At 41.6% G+C, this 24575-nt stretch overlaps 1 protein-coding gene across 1 annotated transcript in view; it reads right to left on the reverse strand.

Annotated features, from left to right (window-relative positions):
- RGS22 (regulator of G protein signaling 22) overlaps positions 1 to 24575 on the reverse strand; it is a 102630-nt gene that overhangs the window by 39983 nt on the left and 38072 nt on the right. Inside the window, exons 10-14 of the mRNA XM_079795911.1 lie at positions 24267 to 24441; positions 21825 to 21949; positions 18262 to 18376; positions 16471 to 16593; positions 15879 to 15980 (exon numbers count right to left, since the gene is read on the reverse strand). Coding sequence (XP_079652037.1) covers positions 15879 to 15980; positions 16471 to 16593; positions 18262 to 18376; positions 21825 to 21949; positions 24267 to 24441 — 640 coding nt within the window. The remainder of the gene's footprint in view (positions 1 to 15878; positions 15981 to 16470; positions 16594 to 18261; positions 18377 to 21824; positions 21950 to 24266; positions 24442 to 24575) is intronic.

A 24575-nucleotide genomic window follows, 5' to 3' on the forward strand; every position in this document is an offset into this window, starting at 1 on the left:
CAACCATATGAATTGAATAGCTGTTAAAGGCCAAAATCCTAAACCAGAAATATTTATTTATAATGTGGGCTGAAGCTTCATAGACTTCCTTGTTAAGAATAAATGTATTAGCCTAGCCAGTGTTTCTCAGTGGTTGAGCATAGACCTATGAACCAGGAGTTCACAGTTTGATTCCCAGACAGGGCACATGCCTGGGTTTTGGGCTTGAACCCCAGTAGGGGGGTGTGCAGGAGGCAGCCGGTCAATGATTCCCTGTCATCATTGATGTTTCCATCTCTCTCTCCCTTTCCCTTCCTCTCTGAAATCAATAAAAATGTATTTTTAAAAAGAATAAATGCACTAAATGAAAATCCTAATACAAGTTTAAAAATATTTCATTTCCCTTCTCTGATTGCATCTAAATTTAGGTATTTGTATGCCCTTCTAACTGTGTGTGTGTGTGTGTGTGTGTGTGTGTGTGTGTGTGTGGCTTCCTCATAGCCAGTTTATTAGAATACTAGTAGCCCTGTGCACGAATCCGTGCGCTAGTAGCTCGCTACTGCCCTCCTGTAGCTCTCCGCCCACTGCCCCGCCCTCCTGTAGCTCCCTCCGCTCCCCCCCACATAGCTTGCTACCCTGCCCCCTCCTGTAGCTCTCTGCCGCCCACTTGTAGCTCGCTGCCCCACCGTCCTGCTGATCCAGTCGTTATGCAGTCGGTCGTTTGCATATCACATCTTTATTATATAGGATTGTTCATTATCACCCAAGTAATTTCTTTTTGTTCAAATATCAACCTTTACTATGATAACCGCCACCATACTCCCCCATCTCCATGATAAAAGCACAGAACAGGAAGCAGTGGAGAGAGGTTTGAAAGGTTATCCTCCCATAGCAGCCCACACCCACACTATGGGCATTTATTGTCGCTCTTCCTCACCTCCCCAGGGTGTTTAAGAGGGTAAGGAGGAGAAAATTGAATTTGATTAGGCCCCACAGTAAACTTATAGTACATTCAACTGAATTACGCCATTAAAATCTGAAAATGTCTTCTATTAATGTGTTCCTAATAATCCAGGGACAATCTACAAGTGAATAACTGGCAACTGACTATATATAACAAACACAAGGGATATAATCATACTAGTATATGAAACAAAATTAAAAAGCTAAACACCTTTACAATTTTTATAAAAGTGATAAAAATGTATTTTAAATTGATGTACACTGACTTTAAGATGGAATGTAAAGATTATGTTATATGATAACTAAATAAAACAGTCTAACTATGGGTTAGAAACGTTGTTTAAGCATCCTGGGTCATTTGCTCTTTTATTGGCCACCCAGTTCTTCCTTTCTAGCCACGGACCAAATAACAATGAGGCTAATGTTGGAGAAGAAAATGCTCCCTTCATATCCCAGTCTGCTACTCTGATTCACATTAAAGCAGGGATTCACTCATGCACAGCTGTGGTCGACAGGATTCCAATTTAAACATGAACCTATGATGCTTTGACAACACAGCAGGGAAGTTTCTGAGAAGGGATACAAGCAATGCCTGTCTGATCACACTGCCTGGCACTGCGCACAGCGCGGCTCTAAACCCCTCTCTCCTGGAGACACTCAAAGGTTATGTAATCAGGAAATGCACAATGGGCTGCCGGCCCAGCCCGCTCTACACCTGTGCCTGTGACTCACTGTCTTGGCGCCTGTATCAGATAGGGATGCAAACAAAGCAGTGCCTCTCCCTAAAAAAGTCTCTTACAGTCTTGAAATCCTGGGGGTTGATTTTTTTGTTGTTGTTGTTTAACTAAGCTCTCAAGACCATATGATGGTTAACAAGACCATCGAGAGAAAAAGATGTAGGATGGATACTGTGGACACAGAAGGGAGAATTGAACTGAATTGAAATAAAGACTGCCCTTACCCCAAATAAAAAGAAAAACACAATGTTTCTATGTTTGCATCTTCAAGGAAATCTCTGCTTGCTTGCTTGCTTGCTTGCTTATTTATTTATTTATCTGAAGATCTAATTGGCTTTATTAGCAATTTATGAATTGGGCAGCATTCCCTCTAGCAACTAGAAGTGCACTCTCTACATGCTTTATTTATCTAATTAGAGCCAATATCCTGTACACAGCACTGTATAGCACTACATGGGAGATGGCTCAAATTAAAATACGACATTTCCCATGGCAATTTACATTTTTTTCCAACTCTCAAGTTATTTTTCATGCAAGATTCAGCATTACCACTTAACAGTTTTCAAAGTCATTTAGACAGTGTATTTTAATGGGCTTATTCTTGGCTGGAAGTGGATCCCAATCACCTTTCAAATGTATCACAATGCATTTCAGGCTTAGTTTCACACATTTCACTCATCCTCATCGAACGTGGAGTGTGTGAATGTTTTCCTTTCCACTCAGAAAGCCTAGATAGACGTACCTGAGAAAGGAGGATGGTAGGTTTATTGAGTTTATCCTTGGTCAAAACCAAACAACAAAATATTTCTCACAACTGTCTGTGCTATTTGGATGCCTCTTTGTACCAACAATGAAACGAGGACAGCTAGGGGGTTAGACTCCAATCGGCACGCTGCAGAAGCGCCGAGCGAGCATCCTCCCCGTGCCGAAGGTGAGCGCGGCTAGGGGGAGCCTCGCTCCCAGAAGTGGGGGCCATCTGATGAGCTGCAGCTTGACACTCATCTGTGTTCCAACGAAAACAAGAAGAATGTCTGTATGGACTTAAAAGGCAACGTCGAGAATAATACCAAATGTTGTAGCACATGTGTTGATTTGTTATGTTACATTTCAGCTGTTGGTTATGGTAATGGAACGGTTTCACATACTTCGTTCCGAGGTAGTTATTTTAATAACCACGTGGATGTATCTTTCTAGGACGGCCTGGTAACACGGATCGCATGATGTTGTGCTGGCACCACCAGGCCAGAACTGGAAGTAAGGAAGAGAAATGTAAAACTTCACCTCAGAACCGGATGACTTGTAATGAGCCCCTCAGGACACTGGGGCAAGATGCGTCAGGACCTACATGCTGTGAGATCCTAATGCTAGTCTACAGGACATCTAGCAGGACACATCACCACATCAGCTATCCTTGGGGACATTTAAAAAGCGGACTGACAATATAACTCCTTCACATATTCCAGAGATGAGGAGAAAAACAGTCCCACTCCAGCATGTGGTGTCATTGGCAAGTCCATTTTCCTTAGAACCCGCTGTCATGGTGGAAGAAGGCATGCTGACCATGTATGTGACTAGGAAGGCAGCAGAAAGGCGTGTGTCTTTCACCGTCTCCTCGTGATTGCCAAGATGCCCACCACGGGCACAGGGAATGTCAAGTCGCTGCTGCCGCCATCTCCTTTACTGACTAGGGTTCTGCCAGATGGACTTACAGAGTGGTGTCGACGAGATCTGGCTGGCCCGCTCGGAAAAAGACTGACCCCATAAAACCCATGACACGGTTTCATGCACTCGTAAGACGAAAGAAGAAACAAAACCCGTTGGCGACTGAAATAGACAGTCTTTTTCATAAGCTCCTTCTTACAGTTCCTAGGACCTGGAGAGTCTGGAGCAAAGCATGTGCCTGCGTTGGTGGTGCAAGCGAGGGGGCGTAAGCAGTCTCCCCAGGGTGGGAGGTAAGTCTGAGGATGCAGGGTCTGTGGTCTCCAGCTACAACACTAAAGAAACTTCAGAGAGAGAGGACCAGGGTGACCGCTCCCTTGTCATTCTCCCTCTTCCTCCGTCATAAGCAATGGTGTGCTGGGACCAGCTGGTATCAGCTCACGAGAGCCAATTCATGAATTTTCAGGAATTGTGTGAAGAGGTTGTTAAGCTCAGTCACTATCAAAAATTAAATCACCCAAACTTACTGTTCAATAAATTATATTAAAGACACAGACAATGCATACTCCAAGTGTATCACCTCCTGCTAATGGTACTGTTTTAGTGTCATCCGAGCCCTGGAGGTTATGACCGGTACTGTATCTGCGTGGAGGAACGCTACGTGATGCCCAGGAAACACTACGTGAGGGTGGGCTCCCGCACAGCTCTGCCCAGCTCTGCGTTCAGCGGCGTCGCGTTGGCAGCCTGAAATCCTCTGTGGCGAGAGTGTTTACACCCAGAGACCAGGAAATGCTCCCAAGCAGGGCTGCTTTATTTCCCCCTGGAGGGCTGGTTATCAGCACACCACTAATCACAAGGAAAATGCGCTTCTCTTTTCCTATCATCATGGGGAGAGAAAGAAAGAAAGTAGGAAAAAAGCAAATGACACCAACTGGTTCACACACTCGCTGGAGGCAGCCACGTAACAATGTACAAACTCACACCAGAACGTGGCAATTTATAACACAGGGTACTGAAGTACTGTTTCACTGACGTCTACTTTTTAAAAATATGGACACAGTCAAGTTCCTTTTAATATTCAAATTAGAGTCAAGCTGAACTAACCAGAGGAGGGCAAACAAGCTTTTCTTTGACATTGTTTACAGTTTGGATAGTAAACCATTTTCTAGTATTTATCTAGAAAAGAGAAAAGCTAAGATTTAAATGTTAGATTTAACTTCAGTTTGATTAGTAAACCAGAAAAGGTAAGAGTTTATTTAGTGGGGGGAAACTTGTTAAATTGTCCTCATAAGAAAGTACAGGGAGCCCAGCCGGTGTGGCTCAGTGGTTGAGCGACCACCTATGAACCTGGAGTTCACCAGTTTGATTCTCAGTCAGAGCACATGCCTGGGTTACGGGCTCCATCCCCAGCTGGGGACGTGCAGGAGGCAGCCGATGGATGGTTCTCTCTCACCACTGATGTTTCTCTCTCTCTTTCCCTCTCCCTTCCTCTCTGAAATCAATAAAAATATATTTTAAAATAATAAAATAAGAAAATACAAGGAACAGCTATGAAGAAGAAACACTGACAGCATCACGAGAAATAAAATTGGTACTGCTGGATCCTGGTGCAGTGTCTGGACCCCAAGACACCAAATCACTTCACAGATAGTTTTAAACACAACAGAACAAATGTCCACCACACCGTGACAACAACAATAAAGGAGCATAATGCTGTACTTGAAGGCAAATAGCAACGGGGCTCAATAATTCTATTCTTGGAATTTACATGAAACAATGAGATGAAACTGCACCAAAAAAACTAAAGGGTCCCTAGAGGAGTTTATAAAAGGAATATAAATGCCCTAACACAGAACACTTTCAGAAATCATAAACTATTTACTTCGGCAAAAGGAGCAGTCTGCTTTCACAACCATTCACAGCTCTAGCAGGCATAGAACATCATTATCTGAGTTCATATGAGGCAGAAAAAGAAAATAACAAGCAAGTTTAAGCAATCCAACTTTTTTTTTTCTGGACGAGGAGGAAAATATGATGATTTTTAATGACCTCTCATATCCCGTCGGAGCTCAAAAACATTACTGAGAGCTTTGCTGAGAGGGAATAAATTACAGATGGAGCTTTCCACAAGTGGATTTTCATGTGAAGGACCTTGGGGTTTTTCAATTAGGAATGTTAAAAATGGGATCTAGACATTGCAACATCCTGATACTGAGACTCAAACTACTACAGAGATCAACACAAGATGGGGTTGCACAAAAAGATAATGCGATGACAATGAAATTGAGAGTTCCTGGCAGTTATGCAGACTCTACTGAGGAGAACTCAGTGCAAAAGAGAACCTGAGAAAATGCCAATAGGATAAAAGAATAAAACAAACTTGAATCATTTTGGACAGGATGAAAAATCAGAAGGGAAAACAGAACATGTTAAGTAAAGCCAAAAACGAACCACAAACTCAGGGACAAAATAGACTTAAGTTAAAGACCAACTTGAGCCATTGCTTAAAATGTTTTAAGCAAAACTGATTACAATATGATGGAAGAAAATAAACAATTTCACAAAAAAAAGATTTATGACTAAGCAGTTTAAGGCAACCTAAGGAACAAATATGCATTTTGGTAATTTTATTCATTTAAAAAAAACCCACAAAACAAAACCTTTTAACTCACAAACACAAAATGTGTAGTTGAACTAATGGAATTATTTAACCTCCAATAAAAATAATTTCTTGAAACCCAGTGAACAAAGGATAATGCAATGAGAAAAGTATGGCTACTAGTATATTAACGTTTGCCTCAAAGAAAACAAAACCCTGTTGCAAAGGGAAGCTGCTTCATGCCAACAAGCACGAGAGACAGATACATGAAGTGAGGGATTACTTTACCATGAGAAAACCATGGACGGGGTGGGTGTTTACGTTAACCAGCACGTCACCTTGGAAAGCAAGCTTAAATGGAACAGGTTGCTTAGAGCCAGACTAAGGGAAGTTGCCTGGGATTCCCGGGAATGGTTTCTCCATCAGGCTCCATCGGGCTGACCCGGTGCCCACAGACCCGGTGCCCAGAGAAGACAGCTTGGTGGGATAGAGCTTCAAGTGCATTGTCTGCCCTGAGACCCGTCCCTTTCCGGAATGCCACTGCTGACCGGTGCCCCCTCCTGACTAGAACATTGTTTCTTTAGATGGACTGGTTACTCCGTCGCAAGCCTTTCAGGCCTGTGAAGCCATTCCCTCTCCTGACTACTGCTCAGATCTGCTCTGAATTACTGCACATTGATTTCACTGTTGAGGTTCTGAGGATGAGGTGGGAGGGACTGGGAGACTTCACTGTTGCTCCAGCGAAATTTGTCAAGAACGCGTGCGCTATGAAGAGCAAACTTGGACTATAAACATGGTATGTCTGGAAAGACTGATGTCGATCCTTGCTGAAGCTGGGTGATTGTATATGGGGGTTCATTAAACTATGTTAACCGAAAATTTTTAAGTAAAAGCGCCTGGCTGGCAGTCAAATATAAACAATTATTATCTATAATTAGATTTACAATATGTTGCTAAGAATATAAACATACGGCCCAGCCAGTGTAACTTCTCTAAGTCTCAATTTCTAAACTATAATATGGGGACAATACTAATATCTACCTCTTAGGATTGTCAAGAATATTTTTAAAAAATAATTCGTCCAGCCAGTATGACTCACTCACTGTTTGAGCATCCACCTAAGAACCAGGAGGTCACAATTCAATTCCCAGTCAGGGCATATGCCCAGGTTGCAGGCTCAATCCCTAGTGTGGGGCATGCAGGAGGCAGCCGATCAATGATTCTCTCTCATCATTAATGTTTCTATCTCTCTCTCCCTCTCCCTGTCTCTCTGAAATCAATATAAATAAATAAATAAATAAATAAATAAATAAATAAATAAATAAATAAATAATAAAAAACTTATTCATGTAAAGTGACTCCCACAGAACCCAACAGATAGTAAACATTAAATAAATGTCAGATATAATAATAATTCTGGTTTAGAGAAGCTCAAGGGTTGGCTTTTCTGGAAACAAGAGGATTAAAAGAGGATATTTGGATATCCTATTTTGAAATAATAATCCTAGGGTATTCAAAATCTTAAGACTGAATGTGGAGAGCTGGTATAAACATCAGGAAGAGGGGAAATGAATGAATAGGCGTAAGCCAGAAAGCTGGCTGCTACCCGTGTTCTTCCTGAACCCACTTCACTAGCAAGCACACTGAAATGGGATTCCAGATGAGAACCCTGCTGACTCTGTGCTCGGTGATTCACAGTGCTCGGGATTCCAAGCCTCACTGCTCCCCGTGACACCATCTCTCTGGTAACAAAAACAAATAATTTAACAAAGCCTGAGTAATAATTGCCCAGCACTCAAGAAACAACCTAATTATAAAGACCCTGACATTTACCACAAAGCTATAAAGAGGTACATGATTCTCCATATTTAACCCCCACCCTAACCTCGCTCCTCACCCATGCCCATTCATCTTTTAGAAAACACAGCTTGGTTCTTGATGCTGCGGCTGCTGTCTGAAGAAATAATGAACTCTGTTAGTGCACCTGGAAATACACCAACAGCCTAGAGAGGGAGCACTTAGCTCATAGCACTTTACTGAAAATGTCAGGACCACCCAGAAGTATTTAAATCCTGTAAAAGCCAAGTAAAGAGAGGAGCTAAACAATTAAGGTAATGGATGACAGCAAGCAAAGAAAAAAGTAAGCTGAGTATAAAAAAAAAAAAAATCTTCTCTACTGACTATCTTATGCCAAAAGTCTTTCTCAAAGAAATCTGTGGTAACACCCAAGGTTTTGGCTTCCTAAAATTAGCTCAGACGTCATTGGAAAACATTGTCAGCACAATGCAAGTTTTGTGGGCAAAGTAGTACATGGCCTCTTCTTTCTTAATATTTCTAAGGTTCTCTGGAAAAGTCAGCAAACGAAGAGCAGATTCTTGAACCTTGACAGTCCTTGGGTGGCAGCACCTATGTGTGCTTTGTTCACCAAAGTATTCCAGGCATGGGTCAGAGCCTCCTGTATACTAGATGTTTGATAAATGTTTGTGGAGCTATCAATAAAATTCTTCAGGCTAGGACAAACGTGCTTGTAATTGCTGCTATCCAGTTTAATATTGATTTCCTCATTCTACAGTAATAGAAACAAGAGCAGGAACCAAGGGGCCAAATCCACGGACATACTTGTAGAAGTCTCTGGTAGGGCTACGCTGCACAACCTGGTCTGAACTTCATTTGGACCCACACTGTGTCTAAGATCACCTGATGGGAAACTGAAGTGATCTGAGGCAAGAGAGGATGAGAGGTATGGCAATAAATAATTCCTCAATGAACACCATGAATTATGCACTGCTATTACATCACGACCATGGCTTCCTAAAAATACCAATGCATGGTATAGGTCTGATGACATGTATTGACTTAGCTTTTGTGTTTCCTTTCTCTTTTCTGAAACCTTGCAAACACAAGAGTAAACTCATGATAGCATTATAGACCCTGAGTAGAGAGGAGTGGACACTGAGACTGACTTATCTGCCACGGGATCCATCAAGTGATTTCTTTGTAGGAATGTATATAAATGGAAGCAGCAAGTCCCTCACTAGATCAGTGGGCCAGAAGATTCCCAAGCTGTCAAATTACTGGGTGGAGATGTCCAGAGTGGGGTTTCCAAATGTCAAGATTTCATCCAGTTCAATACACTGAAAAGACCTGAGATTTAATCTAAAGTTGCTGATATGAGTAACATAGGACAGCATAATTTTTTTGTTTGAAGAGTTGTGACCCAAAAGAGAGATAATTATTGTGTATTGTTTCACAGGGCAGGAATAAGACCAAAAGATAAAAGCTTTTGGCTCAAAATTGAGAAGAAAATTATAGGCCAGCTAGAGGTCCAGTGCATGAAATTCGTGCACGGGTAGGGTTCTGTAGTGGCTGCCGGCTGCCAGCTGGGGCCTTCCTTTGTTCCACACTGACCCCTGGTGGTTAGCACACATCATAGCAAGCAATCGAACTCCTGGTCGGTCGAACTCCCGAGGGGACACTTTTGCATGGTTCGATTCCCAATCAGGGTTTTTATATATATAGATATCCCTGATGAACATAGATGCTAAAATCTTCAACAGAATATTAGCAAACCAAATCCAGCAATACACTAAAAAGGTCATATACATGATCAAGTGAAATTTATTCTGAAGATGCAAGGTTGGTACGATATTCACAAATGAATAAACATGATACACCACGTATACAAAATGAAGGATAAAAACCACATGATTATATCAATGGATGCAGAAAAAACATTTGATAATATCCAGCACCCATTTATGATTAAAAACTCCCAGCAAAGTGAAAATAGATGGAACATAAAAGCCATATCTGACAAACTCACAGCCAATATCATACTCAATGGGCTATAACTACAAGCATTTCCCTTAAGATGGGAACAAGACAGGGACGTCTACTTTCACCACTCTTATTCCACAGAGTACTTGAAGTCCTGGCCACAGTAAACAGATAAGAAATAAAAGGCATCCAAATTGGCAAGGAGTAAAACTGTCATTATTTGCAGATGACATGATACTGTATATAGAGAATCCTAAGGATTCCACACCAAAAAACCCCACTAGTACTAATAAGTAAATTTAGTCAAGTAGCAGGATACTAAATAAATATCAAGAAATCATGTGTGGCTCAGCAGTTGAGCATCGACCCAGGAACCAAGATATCATCGGTTTGATTCCCGGTTAGGGCACATGCTGGGGTTGTGGTCTTGATCCTCAGTGTGGGGCGGGCAGGGGCAGCTGATCAATGATTCTCTCTCATCATTGATGTTTCTATCTCTCTCTCCCTCTCCCTTCCTCTCTGAAATCAATAAAAATGTATTTTTTTAAATGTGCCTAGCAGCCTGGCCATTGTGGCTCAGTGGTTGAGTATTGAACTATGAAACAGGAGGTCATGGTTCGATTCCCAGTCAGGGCATATGCTTAGGTTGCAGGCTAGATCCCTGATGGTGCTGGAGACAGCTGATAAGGATTCTCTCTCATCATTGACGTTTCTCTCTCACCCTCTCCCTTCCTCTCTAAAATCAATAATCTACACTAATAAAAGAGAAATATGCAAATTGACCATCACTTCGTGATGCCCACCAGCCAATCAGGCATGAGTATGCAAATTAACATGACAAAGATGGCGGCAGCCCTGCCCCCCAGCCACTCTGGGCCTCTGGGCAGCATGCATGCAGGTGCGGAGTGGCCGGGGGGCGGGATGCCTGCTATGAGAGGAAGGGCGGGGGGCGGAGGGAGCTACAGGAGCGGCACTCTGGCTGGAGCAAAGACTGACGGCAGCGGCCAGAGCGAAGGCCTGGGTCCCGGTTGCCAGAGGAAAACCAGTGCCGGCAGCCAGGGGAAGGAAGGCCTATTGCACAAATCATCATGCAATGGGCCTCTAATATATATATATATATTAAATGTGCCTAGCAGAAGCACCAAAGATAAAAACCTCCCTAATGAGCTCATAATTTAAAATTACAAAATACACAAGGCAAGAATCCAGCATGTCAGCAGAAATCCTAAATAGCAGAATTAGTTCTCCTAAGAACTACAAATCATGGAATTATTGGACTCTGTAGCAGCCAGACTCTAGGGTGGCTCCCGTGAACACAGTATCTCCTAGTGGCCATGCCCTTTTGCCATCCTCTCCTCCAAATGTGGGCATAATGTGTGGCTTACATCTAACCAGCAGACCACAGCAATAGTGATGAAACCCACCACACAGTGGCTGTGTATATGTGATTATGTTCCATAAGATGGTGACGCCCATCTCACTAAGAAACTCTCTCCCTGGCTGGTTCTGGAGAAGCAAGCTGCCATGTTGTGAGCTGCCAATATGGAGAGGGGATGAAGCAAGTGAAACATGGCACAGAGCTGAGGTGGTCTCTAGCTAACAGGAGCAAAAGAGTGAGTCCTCAGTCCAGCAGCCTGGATGCTGCTAACAGCCGTGAAAGCACTGAAGGAGATCCTTTTCCATTTGGGCCCCAGATGAGAAACCAGCCCTGGCCAACATCTTGATTTACGGCCTCACAGAGGACCCAGCGGAGCTGTGCCCAGACTCCTTATCCACATACACTGCAGATGATAAATGTGTGTTGTTTTAAGCCACAACGTTGTAATGCTATTGTGCAGGAATAGATAAATAACGCAGCTACAGACTACCATATACGTTTCAAGTGCTTAAAGAAATAAAAGAACAAATAAACATGAAAACATAAGACAAAGAGAATAAACAGCAGAAAGATTGGAAAAAACACAAGTAGGAAGTCTGATTTAAAAACAAAACAAAACACCTAATTCCTAAAATGATTTAACTCAATGGATGGGTTAAATAGCAGATTGAAATCTGCTGAAGAAATAATACATGAACTATAAAGCAGATCAAAGAAAGTTTATCTATTTCAATTTATAACACATAGCACAGAGAGTAAAAAACTTGAAAGAGAGATATAGGATTGATAAACACAAACATTGACCAGACAGGGAATAGAGAATGACAGAGTACAGAAAAGAGAAGTAGAAAGACTAAAAGAAATAATGGCTGAGGATTTTCCAGAATTGATGAGACATAATTCCCCAGATCCTAGAAGCAAATTAGACCCAAGAAAGATAATTATAGTAAACACACTGAGGTGAATAAAAAACACCAAAGTCAGAGAAGATTACAAAAGCAAACAATGAGAAAAAGTATCCAGCCTCAAGGAACAATAATAGCAACACAAACCAGTAGAATAATATTTCCAGAGTTCTAAGAAAAATTGTTGACCTAGAGTTCTATATTCAGCTACTTAAATGATCAATAAGAGCATAAAATAGATATTTTCAGACCAACAAAACCTGAGAGATTTTCACCACTAGTAAATCCTAATAAAAAAAAACACCCATTATAATATGTTCTTCATAAATTAAACCCCCCAAAAAGGAATGTGATGCAAAAAGCAATGGTAAAGCATGAAATTTGTGTATGACTAAATCTACACATTATTTAAAAATATAATGATGACTACATGATGGGTGTAAAAGAAAATTTTAAATGCTATAAAAAGAATATATAAAATGTGTGAGGTGTGATAGAATTTGTGTTCTAAGATCCTTCACTTGTTTGAGAGGACGATAAATATAATGATTAATTGTATACTTTGTTAATTTCACTATACATGTTAAAATTGGAAGGGTGAAAACAGAAATAAAAGGAAATAAAATGTAAAACATTATTACTACCTACATTTTACAAAACATGAAACTGAGGCTTATTAAAGTGACTGACTTACCCAGCCAATAACTACCATAATGTGACTTAAATTCATGTGTTTCCATTGCAAGTTCTGTGATTTTTTTTCCTTCTATGTCATACAGACTTTGATTTAGGTGACACATGAATATAACAATATATTACTCTAATGTTCAAATCAATAAGGCAGAAACCTCACACTGATGCAAGAATATCTTTATATTAACAGAACTTTGTGGTAGAAGAGCTGTGAATTTACCTAGCAATCCTCTTATTTCTCATTTCCATTTCATCCTTACCTACCCTCTAACCCACTAATTCCTACATTCTCCACATTATTTTTCTCCTAGGCTCTGATTTTTACTGTTTTTTTCTTTCTTCCTCCCTGCCATTAAAAATATTTTTAATTTTGTACATGTTGGTATATGTATATATATGTGTGGTAAACATGTATATTTATGAATTATACATGCTTACTATTTTTTTAATCCCAATGTATATGTTGGCCAGAGTGGTAAATTCTAAATGCATCGTTTTTGCCGAAACTGGTTTGGCTCAGTGGATAGAGCATCGGCCTGCGGAATTAAGGGTCCCAGGTTCGATTCCGGTCAAGGGCATGTACCTTGGTTGCGGGCACATCCCCAGTAGGGGGTGTGCAAGAGGCAGCTGATCGATGTTTCTAACTCTCTATCCCTCTCTCTTCCTCTCTGTAAAAAATCAATAAAATATATTTAAATGCATCGTTTTTATGGAGATATGGTGTATTTGAAAGATTTCTACAAAGATAGACATTACAAAATACAGAAGTGCCCAGATCTGCTTCATTCTATTGTAGTTCCTCTATCACTGAAGCAAGTATGTCATGTCAAAAAGCAGTAGGGCTATCTGGGACGCAATCTAGGCCCCAAATCTTAACAGTCATAGATGGTCCCCTGGTAAATTGTTACTAGAGTCAGCCTGTAGCCCTGCATTATAGATCCCCTTACTCCATGCCAAAACTATTTCAATTGGTTTCTCACCACACTATTCTGTTGAAGCCATGCAGGAAAGTCTTCAGGGTGTGCCCAAGACTGTAGTTCAAACTCCTAACCACAGTTAGTCATGTTAAATCATTGTCACTGACCCCCCCCCCCTCCACACACACACACCCCCCAACTAGTTTGCCTACAGATATGTCTACAATACTTCTTGAGGTAATAAACTTCAAGGGATATAATCTGCCTACTAGCATACATAAAAGCATGTAAGCCCTTGGAATCAATTCTGGGTCTCTTACCATACAACCTGCCAGATACATAACAACAATATAAAATCAAGTTCATAGCCACTTTAACACAGCGCCAGCTGATAATACCTTGCCATCGACATTATCAATCCAAAGATCTATAGCTAAATGTGCCATTAAAGAAAGCCACACATTTCTATTATAAAGACATAAATGGTATTTTATACTGTGAAATAAATCTATAGAACTATGGTGTTAGACAATTTTTTTATCTGGAGGCACAAAAATCTAAAATGATTAAAACCTAAAAAAATTTAGATAATTGTCCCACTAACCAAAAATTAAATAAAGCAACCAAGTAAGAAAGCAAACAAATAAGAAAATAACACGACTTTCTCCTTTTATTTCTCCCTATTCACTAAAAGCCAGTTTCTCCATTGTTCCCTTCCACCCACCCCACTTTGAGTCCCCAAAAGATAACCTATAAAAGAAGAAAAAGTTTATGGACCTTGATAATCCCCAAATAGAATCACCCATCTCAGAATGACTAAAACTTGACTGTATCCTGTTTCACAATTATTCATAGCTGGTTGAATAATATCATTACTAAGAATTAGTTAAGTCTACTGAGCTCAACTACAATTTCCTCTTTTACAAATGCATGGAAATATGGTGATTACAACAACAAAGATCCCACTTAATTGAGCCACTGCAGATTTTTGGAGTATGCTTTGTAGTAGTGAAAACATAATAAAAATAACGGATGGTACTTTAGCAGACAGGGCCAAGAGGTTAGGGGGAGAATGATAAATAGAGGATTACAGGTAGAGGATTAACAAGCAAAAGAGCTAACTGTGTGGTCTCAGAAAATAGTACTGGCAAATTAGAGATAAAATTCATGATTTCATGAAGACAGAGCTGGGCTGTGTAAAACTGAAGCCCTTATTCTCACGGTGAAAAGTACAAAGTTCTGTCTGCTGATTTGCAAAGCACAGTCATTAACACCAGGGTCAGGGTGGTGGAAGGAGCAGCAAGCATCCAGCAGTGTTCTCGGATGTCCTAAATAAGACGATGGCGGGGTAATAAATAACAGGACAGGGCTCATCTCAGCATTGTTCAGGGAGAGTCCTCTGGAATGGGGTTAATTCAGATTTTAAGGACCGCTTAAATGTTTAACAGATCCCAAAGCGATTAGCAGTTTTCTAGGCTTGACGACCTCTCTCTATAAAAGATCAGAAGAGCTTAGGAATAAAAAACTGAAAAGTCAGTTTCATAATTCTATTCCCTCTCCTTCTTCCACAACACACACACACACACACACACACACACACACACACAACAAAACAACTGGCCACTGGCACTCTCTTTGTCTCCCTTCACAGAGAATCCTCTGTTCAGCCTCCATTTTTTCCCTGCCTCTTCTATCTTGCTTCAGGGAGGTCTTGAGATAGTCTTTTCTCCAGCACTGAGTATCTATCTGTCTTACATCGTGTGTAGCACAGAAGCCCAGGCGACACATGGTCTACACCACAGTCAACATCCTTTCCCGCCCTTTAGACAGGTCAGCGGCTTAAGGGTATCCAACAGTCAATTTCTGCAGGAAGCTCAGAGAACGGCTTTGTCAATGCCTCTGCTCCCAATCACTTCCATGATTCATTACATATCCTCTCTCAGAGTTCTCTTTTAAATCACTCATGACCAAACCAAAAGGCATAAATTAAAATAAAAGAAAGAAAGAAAGGATGCTTCTTATTGGAACAAACATTGGCAGCAAAGAGAAAATAAAGGAAACCAAATAAAAAAGATAAAACTGAGAACCAACAGACCAGATGATAAAAACAATATTCTGCTGACATTTAAATAAAGTGATCCCCATGGCAAAAACTTAATTGTTGCTTTTTTGCCTGCATTCCCAGATTTCTCTTGTTTGCGGCTGGACTCAACTTTTCATTCCTCTGTGTACTCAGAGCCTCACAGGGAGCCAGCGTTATTTACTACTTACTTGGGCTTGCTTGCATACTTTAAAAGGGTGAAGTGTTTCTTGGTAGAAAAGCTGATGATAAGCCTGTAGGTCAAACCAGAAGTACACACTGTTCTTCCACAGCTGCGGATGGAAAAAGCACAGAGATTATTACCACCCAATTATTAAAGCTCTGCAAAGCTCTGACTTCAAATGTAAATAATTGCTTTTGCTTCTTGCTGTTACCATAAATCATGTGCAATTTAAGATAATTTTCTATTTTATCACAAATTAGCAACATACAAAACATTTATTGGTATTCACTAGAACATTACAATTATCAAAAATAAAATTATAGGATTGATAGAAATCAACTCTGAATAGAATGTATTACATTGAAACAAAGTTATAGGAAAATAAACTGTTAACAGTGCAAGTCAATTCTTGTCTATCTGTATTTTACTTATTTAATATTTAAGGAGGATAGTGAACCTAAATATTTAGGATGAAATTTCTTACCAGAGATGGAATGTTAACATCAAATATCATTATTTGAGTATTGAATTATTTCAACCTTCTTTATTTTAAAATGAAGTAAAGGTATAAAATTATGTTTAAAATAATAATTTTCTACCTCGTTCCCCGAATGCTCACAGAATTTAGTAAAGAAGAATCCAGCTCTATTCTCTACATACAACGACTGCAGCAAATTTTCCATGTCAGATCCTCCCAAGGCACCATCTGCCACGGTTTTAACCTAGATAACAAGACAGAAGGCCATTATCCACCCGAAACATTGTCATTTTTATGGCAATGTACAACCGGTCTCATAAACTCTGAGAGGCTGTCATTTCCCCAGAGGACTGTTTTATTTTTGTCCCATGTATGTAATCAATGCAGTATGTTTGCATCTGACGGTCATATAAGGTTCATTTCTGGAGCCAAGTTAGCAGCCGAGTTCCTTCTCTCCTAAACCAATCGGGTCTCAAGCTTAATGTTAGAACGACTTCGCAATCTCGACTATTTTCTTGCTTCAGGCACAGCGATGCCGTTTTAGGAGGTTTCCCAACCACTGTTGGTGGCCTCTCTCCTACATGTTTACTGTTAGTTTGGCCTTGAGGTGATGCTATAATCGCTACAAGAAAGTTATAAAAAGAACTATCTTCAAGGCCTCTCACTGCTGCTCATTAACAGTCTTCAGGGGGAGGGGGTCCCTCTCTGGATAGTCTCACCCCATACAGGTCACGGCCGCCAGCGCGCAAATGACAGTCGAAGTTCTCATAAAACTGCTATTTATGGGCTTCCCTGCCAATAATGTTGGCAACCCTAACACCATCCTAGGAACACAGACAGCTGGCCATTTCTTCACGCACAGGAGTGACTCTGGAGTCCAAAAGGGCATCACGTTCATATCAACCCTTTGCTATTTGTTGTATGGAACTTGGACTTCTTTCTCATCTTAGAACAGCTGTGGCATAAACGATTTAGGGTTTAAGTGCAGTTCCTGCTCTCTCTTTGCCATAGTGTCTCTCTGCCTCTCTCTCTATTGCCCTACTAAACAAATTCTGAGGTGAGAATTTAATGTTTCATGATGTCTAACCATTGGTATTCCAAAATGAAAATATCATCATGTTGGTAGGAAAAATACCCTAATTAGAAGAAAAGGAGAACTGTTTGCTTAGAATAAAACAGTTATATAATATCATATCTAAGTGCTGAAACTCTATCAGGACTACCAAGCTAAAGTATAATCCTTAGGGAATGTGAAATTGTCATTTAGAATTGGTGTGCTAAGTCCACACTTTCAAGGTAGCCACACTACAAAAATACTTCATAAAGTGCTTCACAAAAAACTCTAAGCTTCCAAAACATAACATCAAATATTATTTTTTACCAAGTGTTAAAAACTTAACAAAAATCCTAGAGGGTCTTATTTTGTGTTTGAAGTGTTGTCAAAACCAGATCTCAGCTGTTTTTGAAAACAGCAATCAATCTATAATAATAAAAGCATAATATGCTAATTAGACTGGACATCCTTCCGGACGTCCTTCCAGATGACCTTCCGGATGAAGCCGGGGCTGTGACCTTCCGGATGAAGCCTGGGTCCCAGGTGCCTGCCAGGGGCTGGCGGGAAGCCAAGGTCCCTGGTACCAGAGGGAAGCCCATGATGGCAGCTGAGGGAAGGAAGGCCTACTCTTGCACAAATTTCGTGCATCGGGCCTCTAGTGGAATATATAGCAACATGGCACTACAAAAGGAAACACAGAAGAAATTTTTGTGTAAAACATCTTTTCACAAGGAAAAAATAAAATGTGTTGTTTAGTAAAGAAAAAATGCTATGGAAAATCAATAGAAATTCTCTAAAATCAAGGGTCATTCATCAGTTAAATGAGGAATCAGATTATTCAGTCCTCAAAATACTTACCAAAGGTTCTTCTGAGTAAGTAAATCTTCTATTCAGCTCGGGCTTCAGACATTCCGAAATGTCCGTATAAGATGTTAGATGAATAACTTGGCTTCTCTCTGACATCTGCCTTGACCTAAATTAGACAAGAACTAATTGATCAACATGCATATTTTGAGCACCTTTGGTATACATGGCACCAAATCTCAGAAGTGCTTCCTAGCATTGTAAGAGAATTAGACAAAAACAAAAACAAGTGTAAGCATCAGGTCCAGTCCTGAGGAATTAGTTGAGAGAATGCAGTATGCAGAAAGAAAACTGTCAACACAATAACTATTGTTTGAATGAATTCAAGAACATATTATAGTTGCCAAATGACTGGGATGGATAATAAGTACTACAGGAGTATAAGAATGAGAAGTCCCTTTGAGGTATCTATACTAATAAAAGGGTAATATGCTAATTAGACTGGGAGACCTTCCAGATGTCTAGGGGCAATCAGGCCAGGAAGGGAGGGCAGTTGGGGGCCAGCAGGCCAGCAGTGGGGGACAGTTGGGGGCGATCAGCCTGGCAGGGGGGGACAGTTGGGGGTGATCAGGTCAGCGGGCGGGGGGCAGTTGGGGGTGAGCAGGCTGTCAGGCAGAGTGGTTAGGAGCGATCAGGCAGGCAGGCAGGTGAGTGGTTAGAAGCCAGCGGTCCCGGATTGTGAGAGGGATATCTGACTGCTGGTTTAGGCACGATCCCTGGCCTAAACCAGCACTCGGACATCCCCGAAGGGTCCCAGATTGGAGAGGGTGCAGGCCAGGCTGAGGGACACCCCCCTCCCCCATGCACGAATTTTGTGCATTGGGCCACTAGTATTAGTAAATAAAGAAATGAGACTTTCCCTGAAAAATGGATAGGAGATACATTGTGGGGTGTGGTGTGTGTGTGTGTGTGTGTGTGTGTGTGTTTACAGGGGTTCTTTTTAGATGGAGAGAATAATGAACAATATACTATAAAGGTAGGCAGGAAAAGCCTGTTTAAAAGGCAACAAGTTAACTAATTTGCTTAGAGCAAGAGAACACTAACTTAAGTGAACACTACTAGTATATGCTACAATATAACTCACATTATCATATTTAATTCTCACAATAAGGATTTCTATATGGTAGTTTGAGATAAGATAATGGAAGACTTTGAAGTTAGATTAATGATTTAGGACATTATTACTATTTTTTTATTTTTTGTTAATCCTCACCCAAGGACATTTTCCCCCCATTGCTTTTCAGAGAAAGAGGAGGAGGGAGAAAGGAGGGGGGGAGAGAGAGAGAAATGTTGATGTGTGAGAGGCACATCTACTGGCTGCTCCCCACACGCACCCCGAGCAGGGGCAGGAAGCAAACTGCAACCCAGGTGCATGTCTTTAACTGGAAATCAAACCCGAAACCCTTGGGTGTGTAGGCCGATGCTCTAACCACTGAACAACACTGGCCAGGGCAGGACATTTTTTAAATATTTTTTCTTATCCTGCTCCCTTTCCCACTTCCCACTGCAATTATTCTAAACCTTACTTTCCAGATCCATAAGACATGTTTGCTCCACCTTACAAGTCTAATCCCACTCCATTCAACCAGCAGACTACGTTACAGGCTCTTCTCAGATAAAATGTAGGTACAGCATGTTTCCGTTTCTCAGACAAAATACAGTACAGCGTGCCCCAGTGTTTGCTCTTATTCACCCACATAACAGATATCTTTCTTCTTTAATTTGAAACAAAGAGAGAAGGGAGAGAGAGATCAATTTGTTGCTCAGTTTATAGATGCATTCAGTGCTTGATTCTTGCATGTGCCCTGACCAGGGACTGAACTCACAACCTTGGTGTATCCAGATGAAAGGTATCCAAATAAAAAAGAGGCAAAACTGTCACTATTGGCAGATGACGTAATGTTACATATAGAAAGCTCTAGAGATTCTGCCAAAAATCTTTTAGAACTAATAATTGAATTCAGCATAGTTGCAGGATACAAAGTCAATATACAAAACTATGTTGTATTTTTTTAAAATATATTTTTATTGCTTTCAGAGAGGAAGGGAGAGGGAGAGAGAAAAACATCAATGATGAGAGAGAATCATTGATTGGCTGCCTCCTGCACACCGCCCCCCCCCCCTTACTGGGGATCTAGCCTGGAACCCGGGCATGTGCCCTTGATCGGAATTGAACCTGGGACCCTTCAGTCCACAGGTCAACGCTCTATCCACTGAGCCAAACCAGCTAGGGCTATGTAGTATTTCTATACACTAATAATGAACTATCAAAAAGGGAAATTATGAAAACAATGCTGGTGGGAATGCAGACAGGTGCAGCCACTGTGGAAAACAGTATGGAGTTTCCTCAAAAAGCTAAAACTGGAACTCCCATTTGACCTAGTAATCACACTTCCAGGAATATATCCTAAGAAATCAGAAACACCAATCAGAAAGGAGATATGCACCCCTATAGTCACAACGGCACAATTCACCATAGCTAAGATCTGGAAACAGCCTAAGTGTCCGTTAGCAGATGAGTGGATTAGAAAACTATGGTACATCTACACAATGGAATACTATGCTGCTATTAAAAAGGAATTCTTACCATTTGCAACAGCATGGATGGAACTGGAGAACATTATGCTAAGCGAGATAAGCCAGTCAGAGAAAGATACATATCACATGATCTCACTCATTTGTGGAATATAATGAACAACATAAACTGATGAACAAAAATAGATCCAGAGACGTAGAATCATCAAACAGACTGTCAAACCTCAGAGGGAAGGCAGGGAGGGTGGGTGGAGGGGAGGTAAGAGATCAACCAAAGAGCTTGTACGCATATAAGCATAACCAGTGGGTACGGGACTGGGGGGCAGGGGCAGGCTGGGAGATAACAATGGGGGGAAAAGGGGACATATGCAATACTTTCAACAATAAAGAACTTTAAAAAAAGAAAGTGAAGTGATAAATTATTAAGCACAGAATTACTTACCAGTAGACTACTATTATTAAACGCAGCAGATTGTTATTATTAAACACAGAATTACTAACCAGCAGGATAAATATGTGGGCCAATTTAAGTGAGTTCTATAATCTGCTGTGTAAAATAATGGCAACATTCTTTAGAGTCTTATGAGTTGTCAAGTTTGAGAAATACTGAAGTACTAAACAGGGCTAAGTAAGAACTGGGGGGCAATCTCCTCAGAGAAATCCGGTGTATGGCTCAGGGGAGCTGGGAACAGAGGGCCACCTCTTTAAAATGACTGGCCTCGGAGTCCTGCCCCCAACTGAGAGTAAACATGGGAAGCAGTAGCCCTCTGGTACTTATTGTTGAAATGTAAGAAAATTTGTAAAGAAATGAAAGTATTGGTTTGCAATTTCTATTTCATTTTTCAGTTCCTAAAAAATCTTACCATTGAGAAAAGCAATAGGTGTATAGAAAGCTGCATGGAAGGAAGGAAGGAGGGAAGGAAGGAAGGAAGGAAGGAAGGGAGGGAGGGAGGGAGGGAGGGAGGGAGGGAGGGAGGGAGGGAGGGAGGGAGGGAGGGAGGGAGGGAGGACGCTGCACCTACCCTTTCTCAGTCACGCTGTCCTTAGGAGAAACTGAATGCAAAGTCTCGTCTTTCCAAGGGTTTGGGGTTGCTGTAGATGGTTTCTTAAGAGATTTAGGAAGTTGTACTAAACTGGATTCTTCTTTCTAAAAAGTGGTAAAATAATGAACAAAGTGAAAGATGAGCAAGTTTTTAAAGAGGGAAAGAATAAAGCATAGCTCTGCACATATACCTAGAATTTGTTTTGATCACTAGAGGATTTCTTCCCTTACTCTATCACCAACTATGCTTCCCACTCTAATAAAAATGTTCTTTCAAACTCCCACTTTTAAGAAACCAGGAGGCTGAAACCTCTATAGATAATCTTTTTGCCAAGTTTATTTTCTTTTCTTTTCCCCACCACCATTTATTTATCCCCTCCAAATCCTCTTCCACTTCTACCCCCTTTCCCCACCCTGCAATCACCACATTATTGTTCATGTCCATGAGCTTTTTCTCTTTTTTGTTCAATCCTACCACCACCACCACCACCACCACCCCCCTATAGCTATTTAGACTCTGAGAAAGGAAAGCCAAAGGCTTGTGTTGCCTTACATCATTGTGAAAAAAGGTCTCTTTCCTAGAGGAAGAACTTTGTGAAAACATTTTTTATTCTATAACTGAACAGGTTTTAGTGCTTGTGTGTGTGCGTGCAAAGCGTGCATGCATGTAGGTATGTGGCAGGGTGGAAAATAGGGGTGGCAAGGTGGGAAAAGGACGCCAGAATAACACTGGTCCATAATAAAGACCTATATCTTAAGAGAACGGTTTCCTTCCCCTTTTTTGGCAATCCTCTTTTTGTACTACTTTAATCTTCTCTAGTGTGAAAGAATGCTCACTACTTCTAATCCTGCTGTTGTTACTTCTTATTTATTCGATTTATATGTATGAAGCAACTATTATGTGTCAGGCGCTATTCTAGGCACTGGGGATGAGTAGTTAACAGAGAAAAAGCCCTTATATTCTAGGAGGAGGTGAAAGACAATAAACAAATTATGTGGTCGTAAGTACAGTAAAGCAAAATAAAGCAGAACAGAGGATGTGGTAATGGAGGGTACTGTGCTGTCCTACACAGGTGTGCTTCTTTAGAAGAGTCGGGGATGGCCTCTCTGAACGGGTGACAACTGAGCAGACACCTAGAGTGAGAGAGGAGGCAAGCCACGTGGGCACCTGGGGGAAGGGCGCTCCACATGAAGGGAACAGCAAGTGCAGTGCTCCTGGGCTCTGCTTGGTGTGTTCAGAGAAAAGCAGAGGCCGTCGCGGTTCGAGTGGGGTAAGTTAGAGAAGTGTGGTAGGAAATTAGGTCAGCAGGTTAGCAGAGGCAGGCACAGCTGTGTAAACACTTTGAATGTTTATTCTGAGGGAGGGAGGAGGCCACCAGAGAATTTTGAGCAGGTAAGTGACATGATCCTGTAATTTTAAAGGATCACTTTGGCTGCCTGGTGAACAGATTATAGGTTTTCTTATTCCCTAACTAGAGGCCTGGTGCACAAAATTTGTGCACTCGGGGCAGGTCCCTCAGCCTGGCCTTTGCCCTCTCTCAGTCCGGGAGCCCTTGGGGGATGTCCGACTGACGGCTTAGCCCCGCCGTGGGGAGTGGGCCTAAGCAGTCAGTCGGAATACCTAGCACTGCCGCGGAGGTGGGAGAGGCTCCCGCCACCGCCTCTGCGCTCGCCAGCCGTGAGCCTGGCTTCTGGCTGAGCAGCGCTCCCCCTGTGGGAGCGCACTGACCACCAGGGGGCAGCTCCTGCATTGAGCGCCTGGCCCCTGGTGGTCAGTGTGCACCATAGCGACCAGTCATTCCACTGTTTGGTCGATTTGCATATTAGCCTTTTATTATATAGTGCACTCGGGGCGGGGGGGGGGGGGTCCCTCAGCCCAGATTGCGAGAGGGTGCAGGCCAGGCTGAGGGATTCCACCAGTGCAGGATTGGGGCCGGGAAGGGACACAGGAGGTTGGCCAGCTGGGGAGGGACTACGGGAGGACTCCAGGGCATGTCTGGCCCGTCAATCCCGGTCTGCCGACCCCAGCAGCAAGCTAACCTACTGGTGGTCAGTGCACATCATAGTGACTGGTCAACCAGACGACTGTCTGCCCCCTAGTGGTCAGTGCACGTCATAGCGAGCAGTTGAGCAGCCTTAGCATATCATTAGCATTTTATGCTTTGATTGGTTGAATGGCCGACCAGACGACTAGACACTTAGCATATTAGGCTTTTATTATATAGGATTGTTGCAGCATGTATACTAACTATGAGAGAGAGAGAGAGAGAGAGAGAGAGAGAGAGAGAGAGAGAGAGAAAGAGAGAGAGAGAGAGAGAGAGAGAAGCCTATGATGAAACTTAAGATTTAGTGTACAAAACCCAAGCATGGACATTTTCCTATAAACTTAATAAAGAGATCAAAATATCCATGAACACCCTACCTCCGTATCAGATATCTGTGGAATGCAAGATTTAGGTCTTAATGGCAAAAGGGTTGCTATTTGTGGGAAAGGGTCAATATCCTTCCTTGGTTTCTCTTGACGGTGGTGCCACAGTTTCAGTTCGGCACTGGCTTGCCTTATTGCGCATGAGTGTGTAACACAGAATCGTGGTGCCCTGGTTGAGAGGAAAATAAATTTAAGATTAAACTACACAATAAGCCTCAAAAATCAAGAGCTCACAAAGTGTATAATACTTAGGCTCACAATTATCAGTCTTGCCATGGCCTTTTCTAATAATTTCTACTTCTT

This window comes from Cnephaeus nilssonii (genome assembly GCF_951640355.1).
Source record: "Cnephaeus nilssonii genome assembly, chromosome: 18".
Classification (NCBI taxonomy): domain Eukaryota; kingdom Metazoa; phylum Chordata; class Mammalia; order Chiroptera; family Vespertilionidae; genus Cnephaeus; species Cnephaeus nilssonii.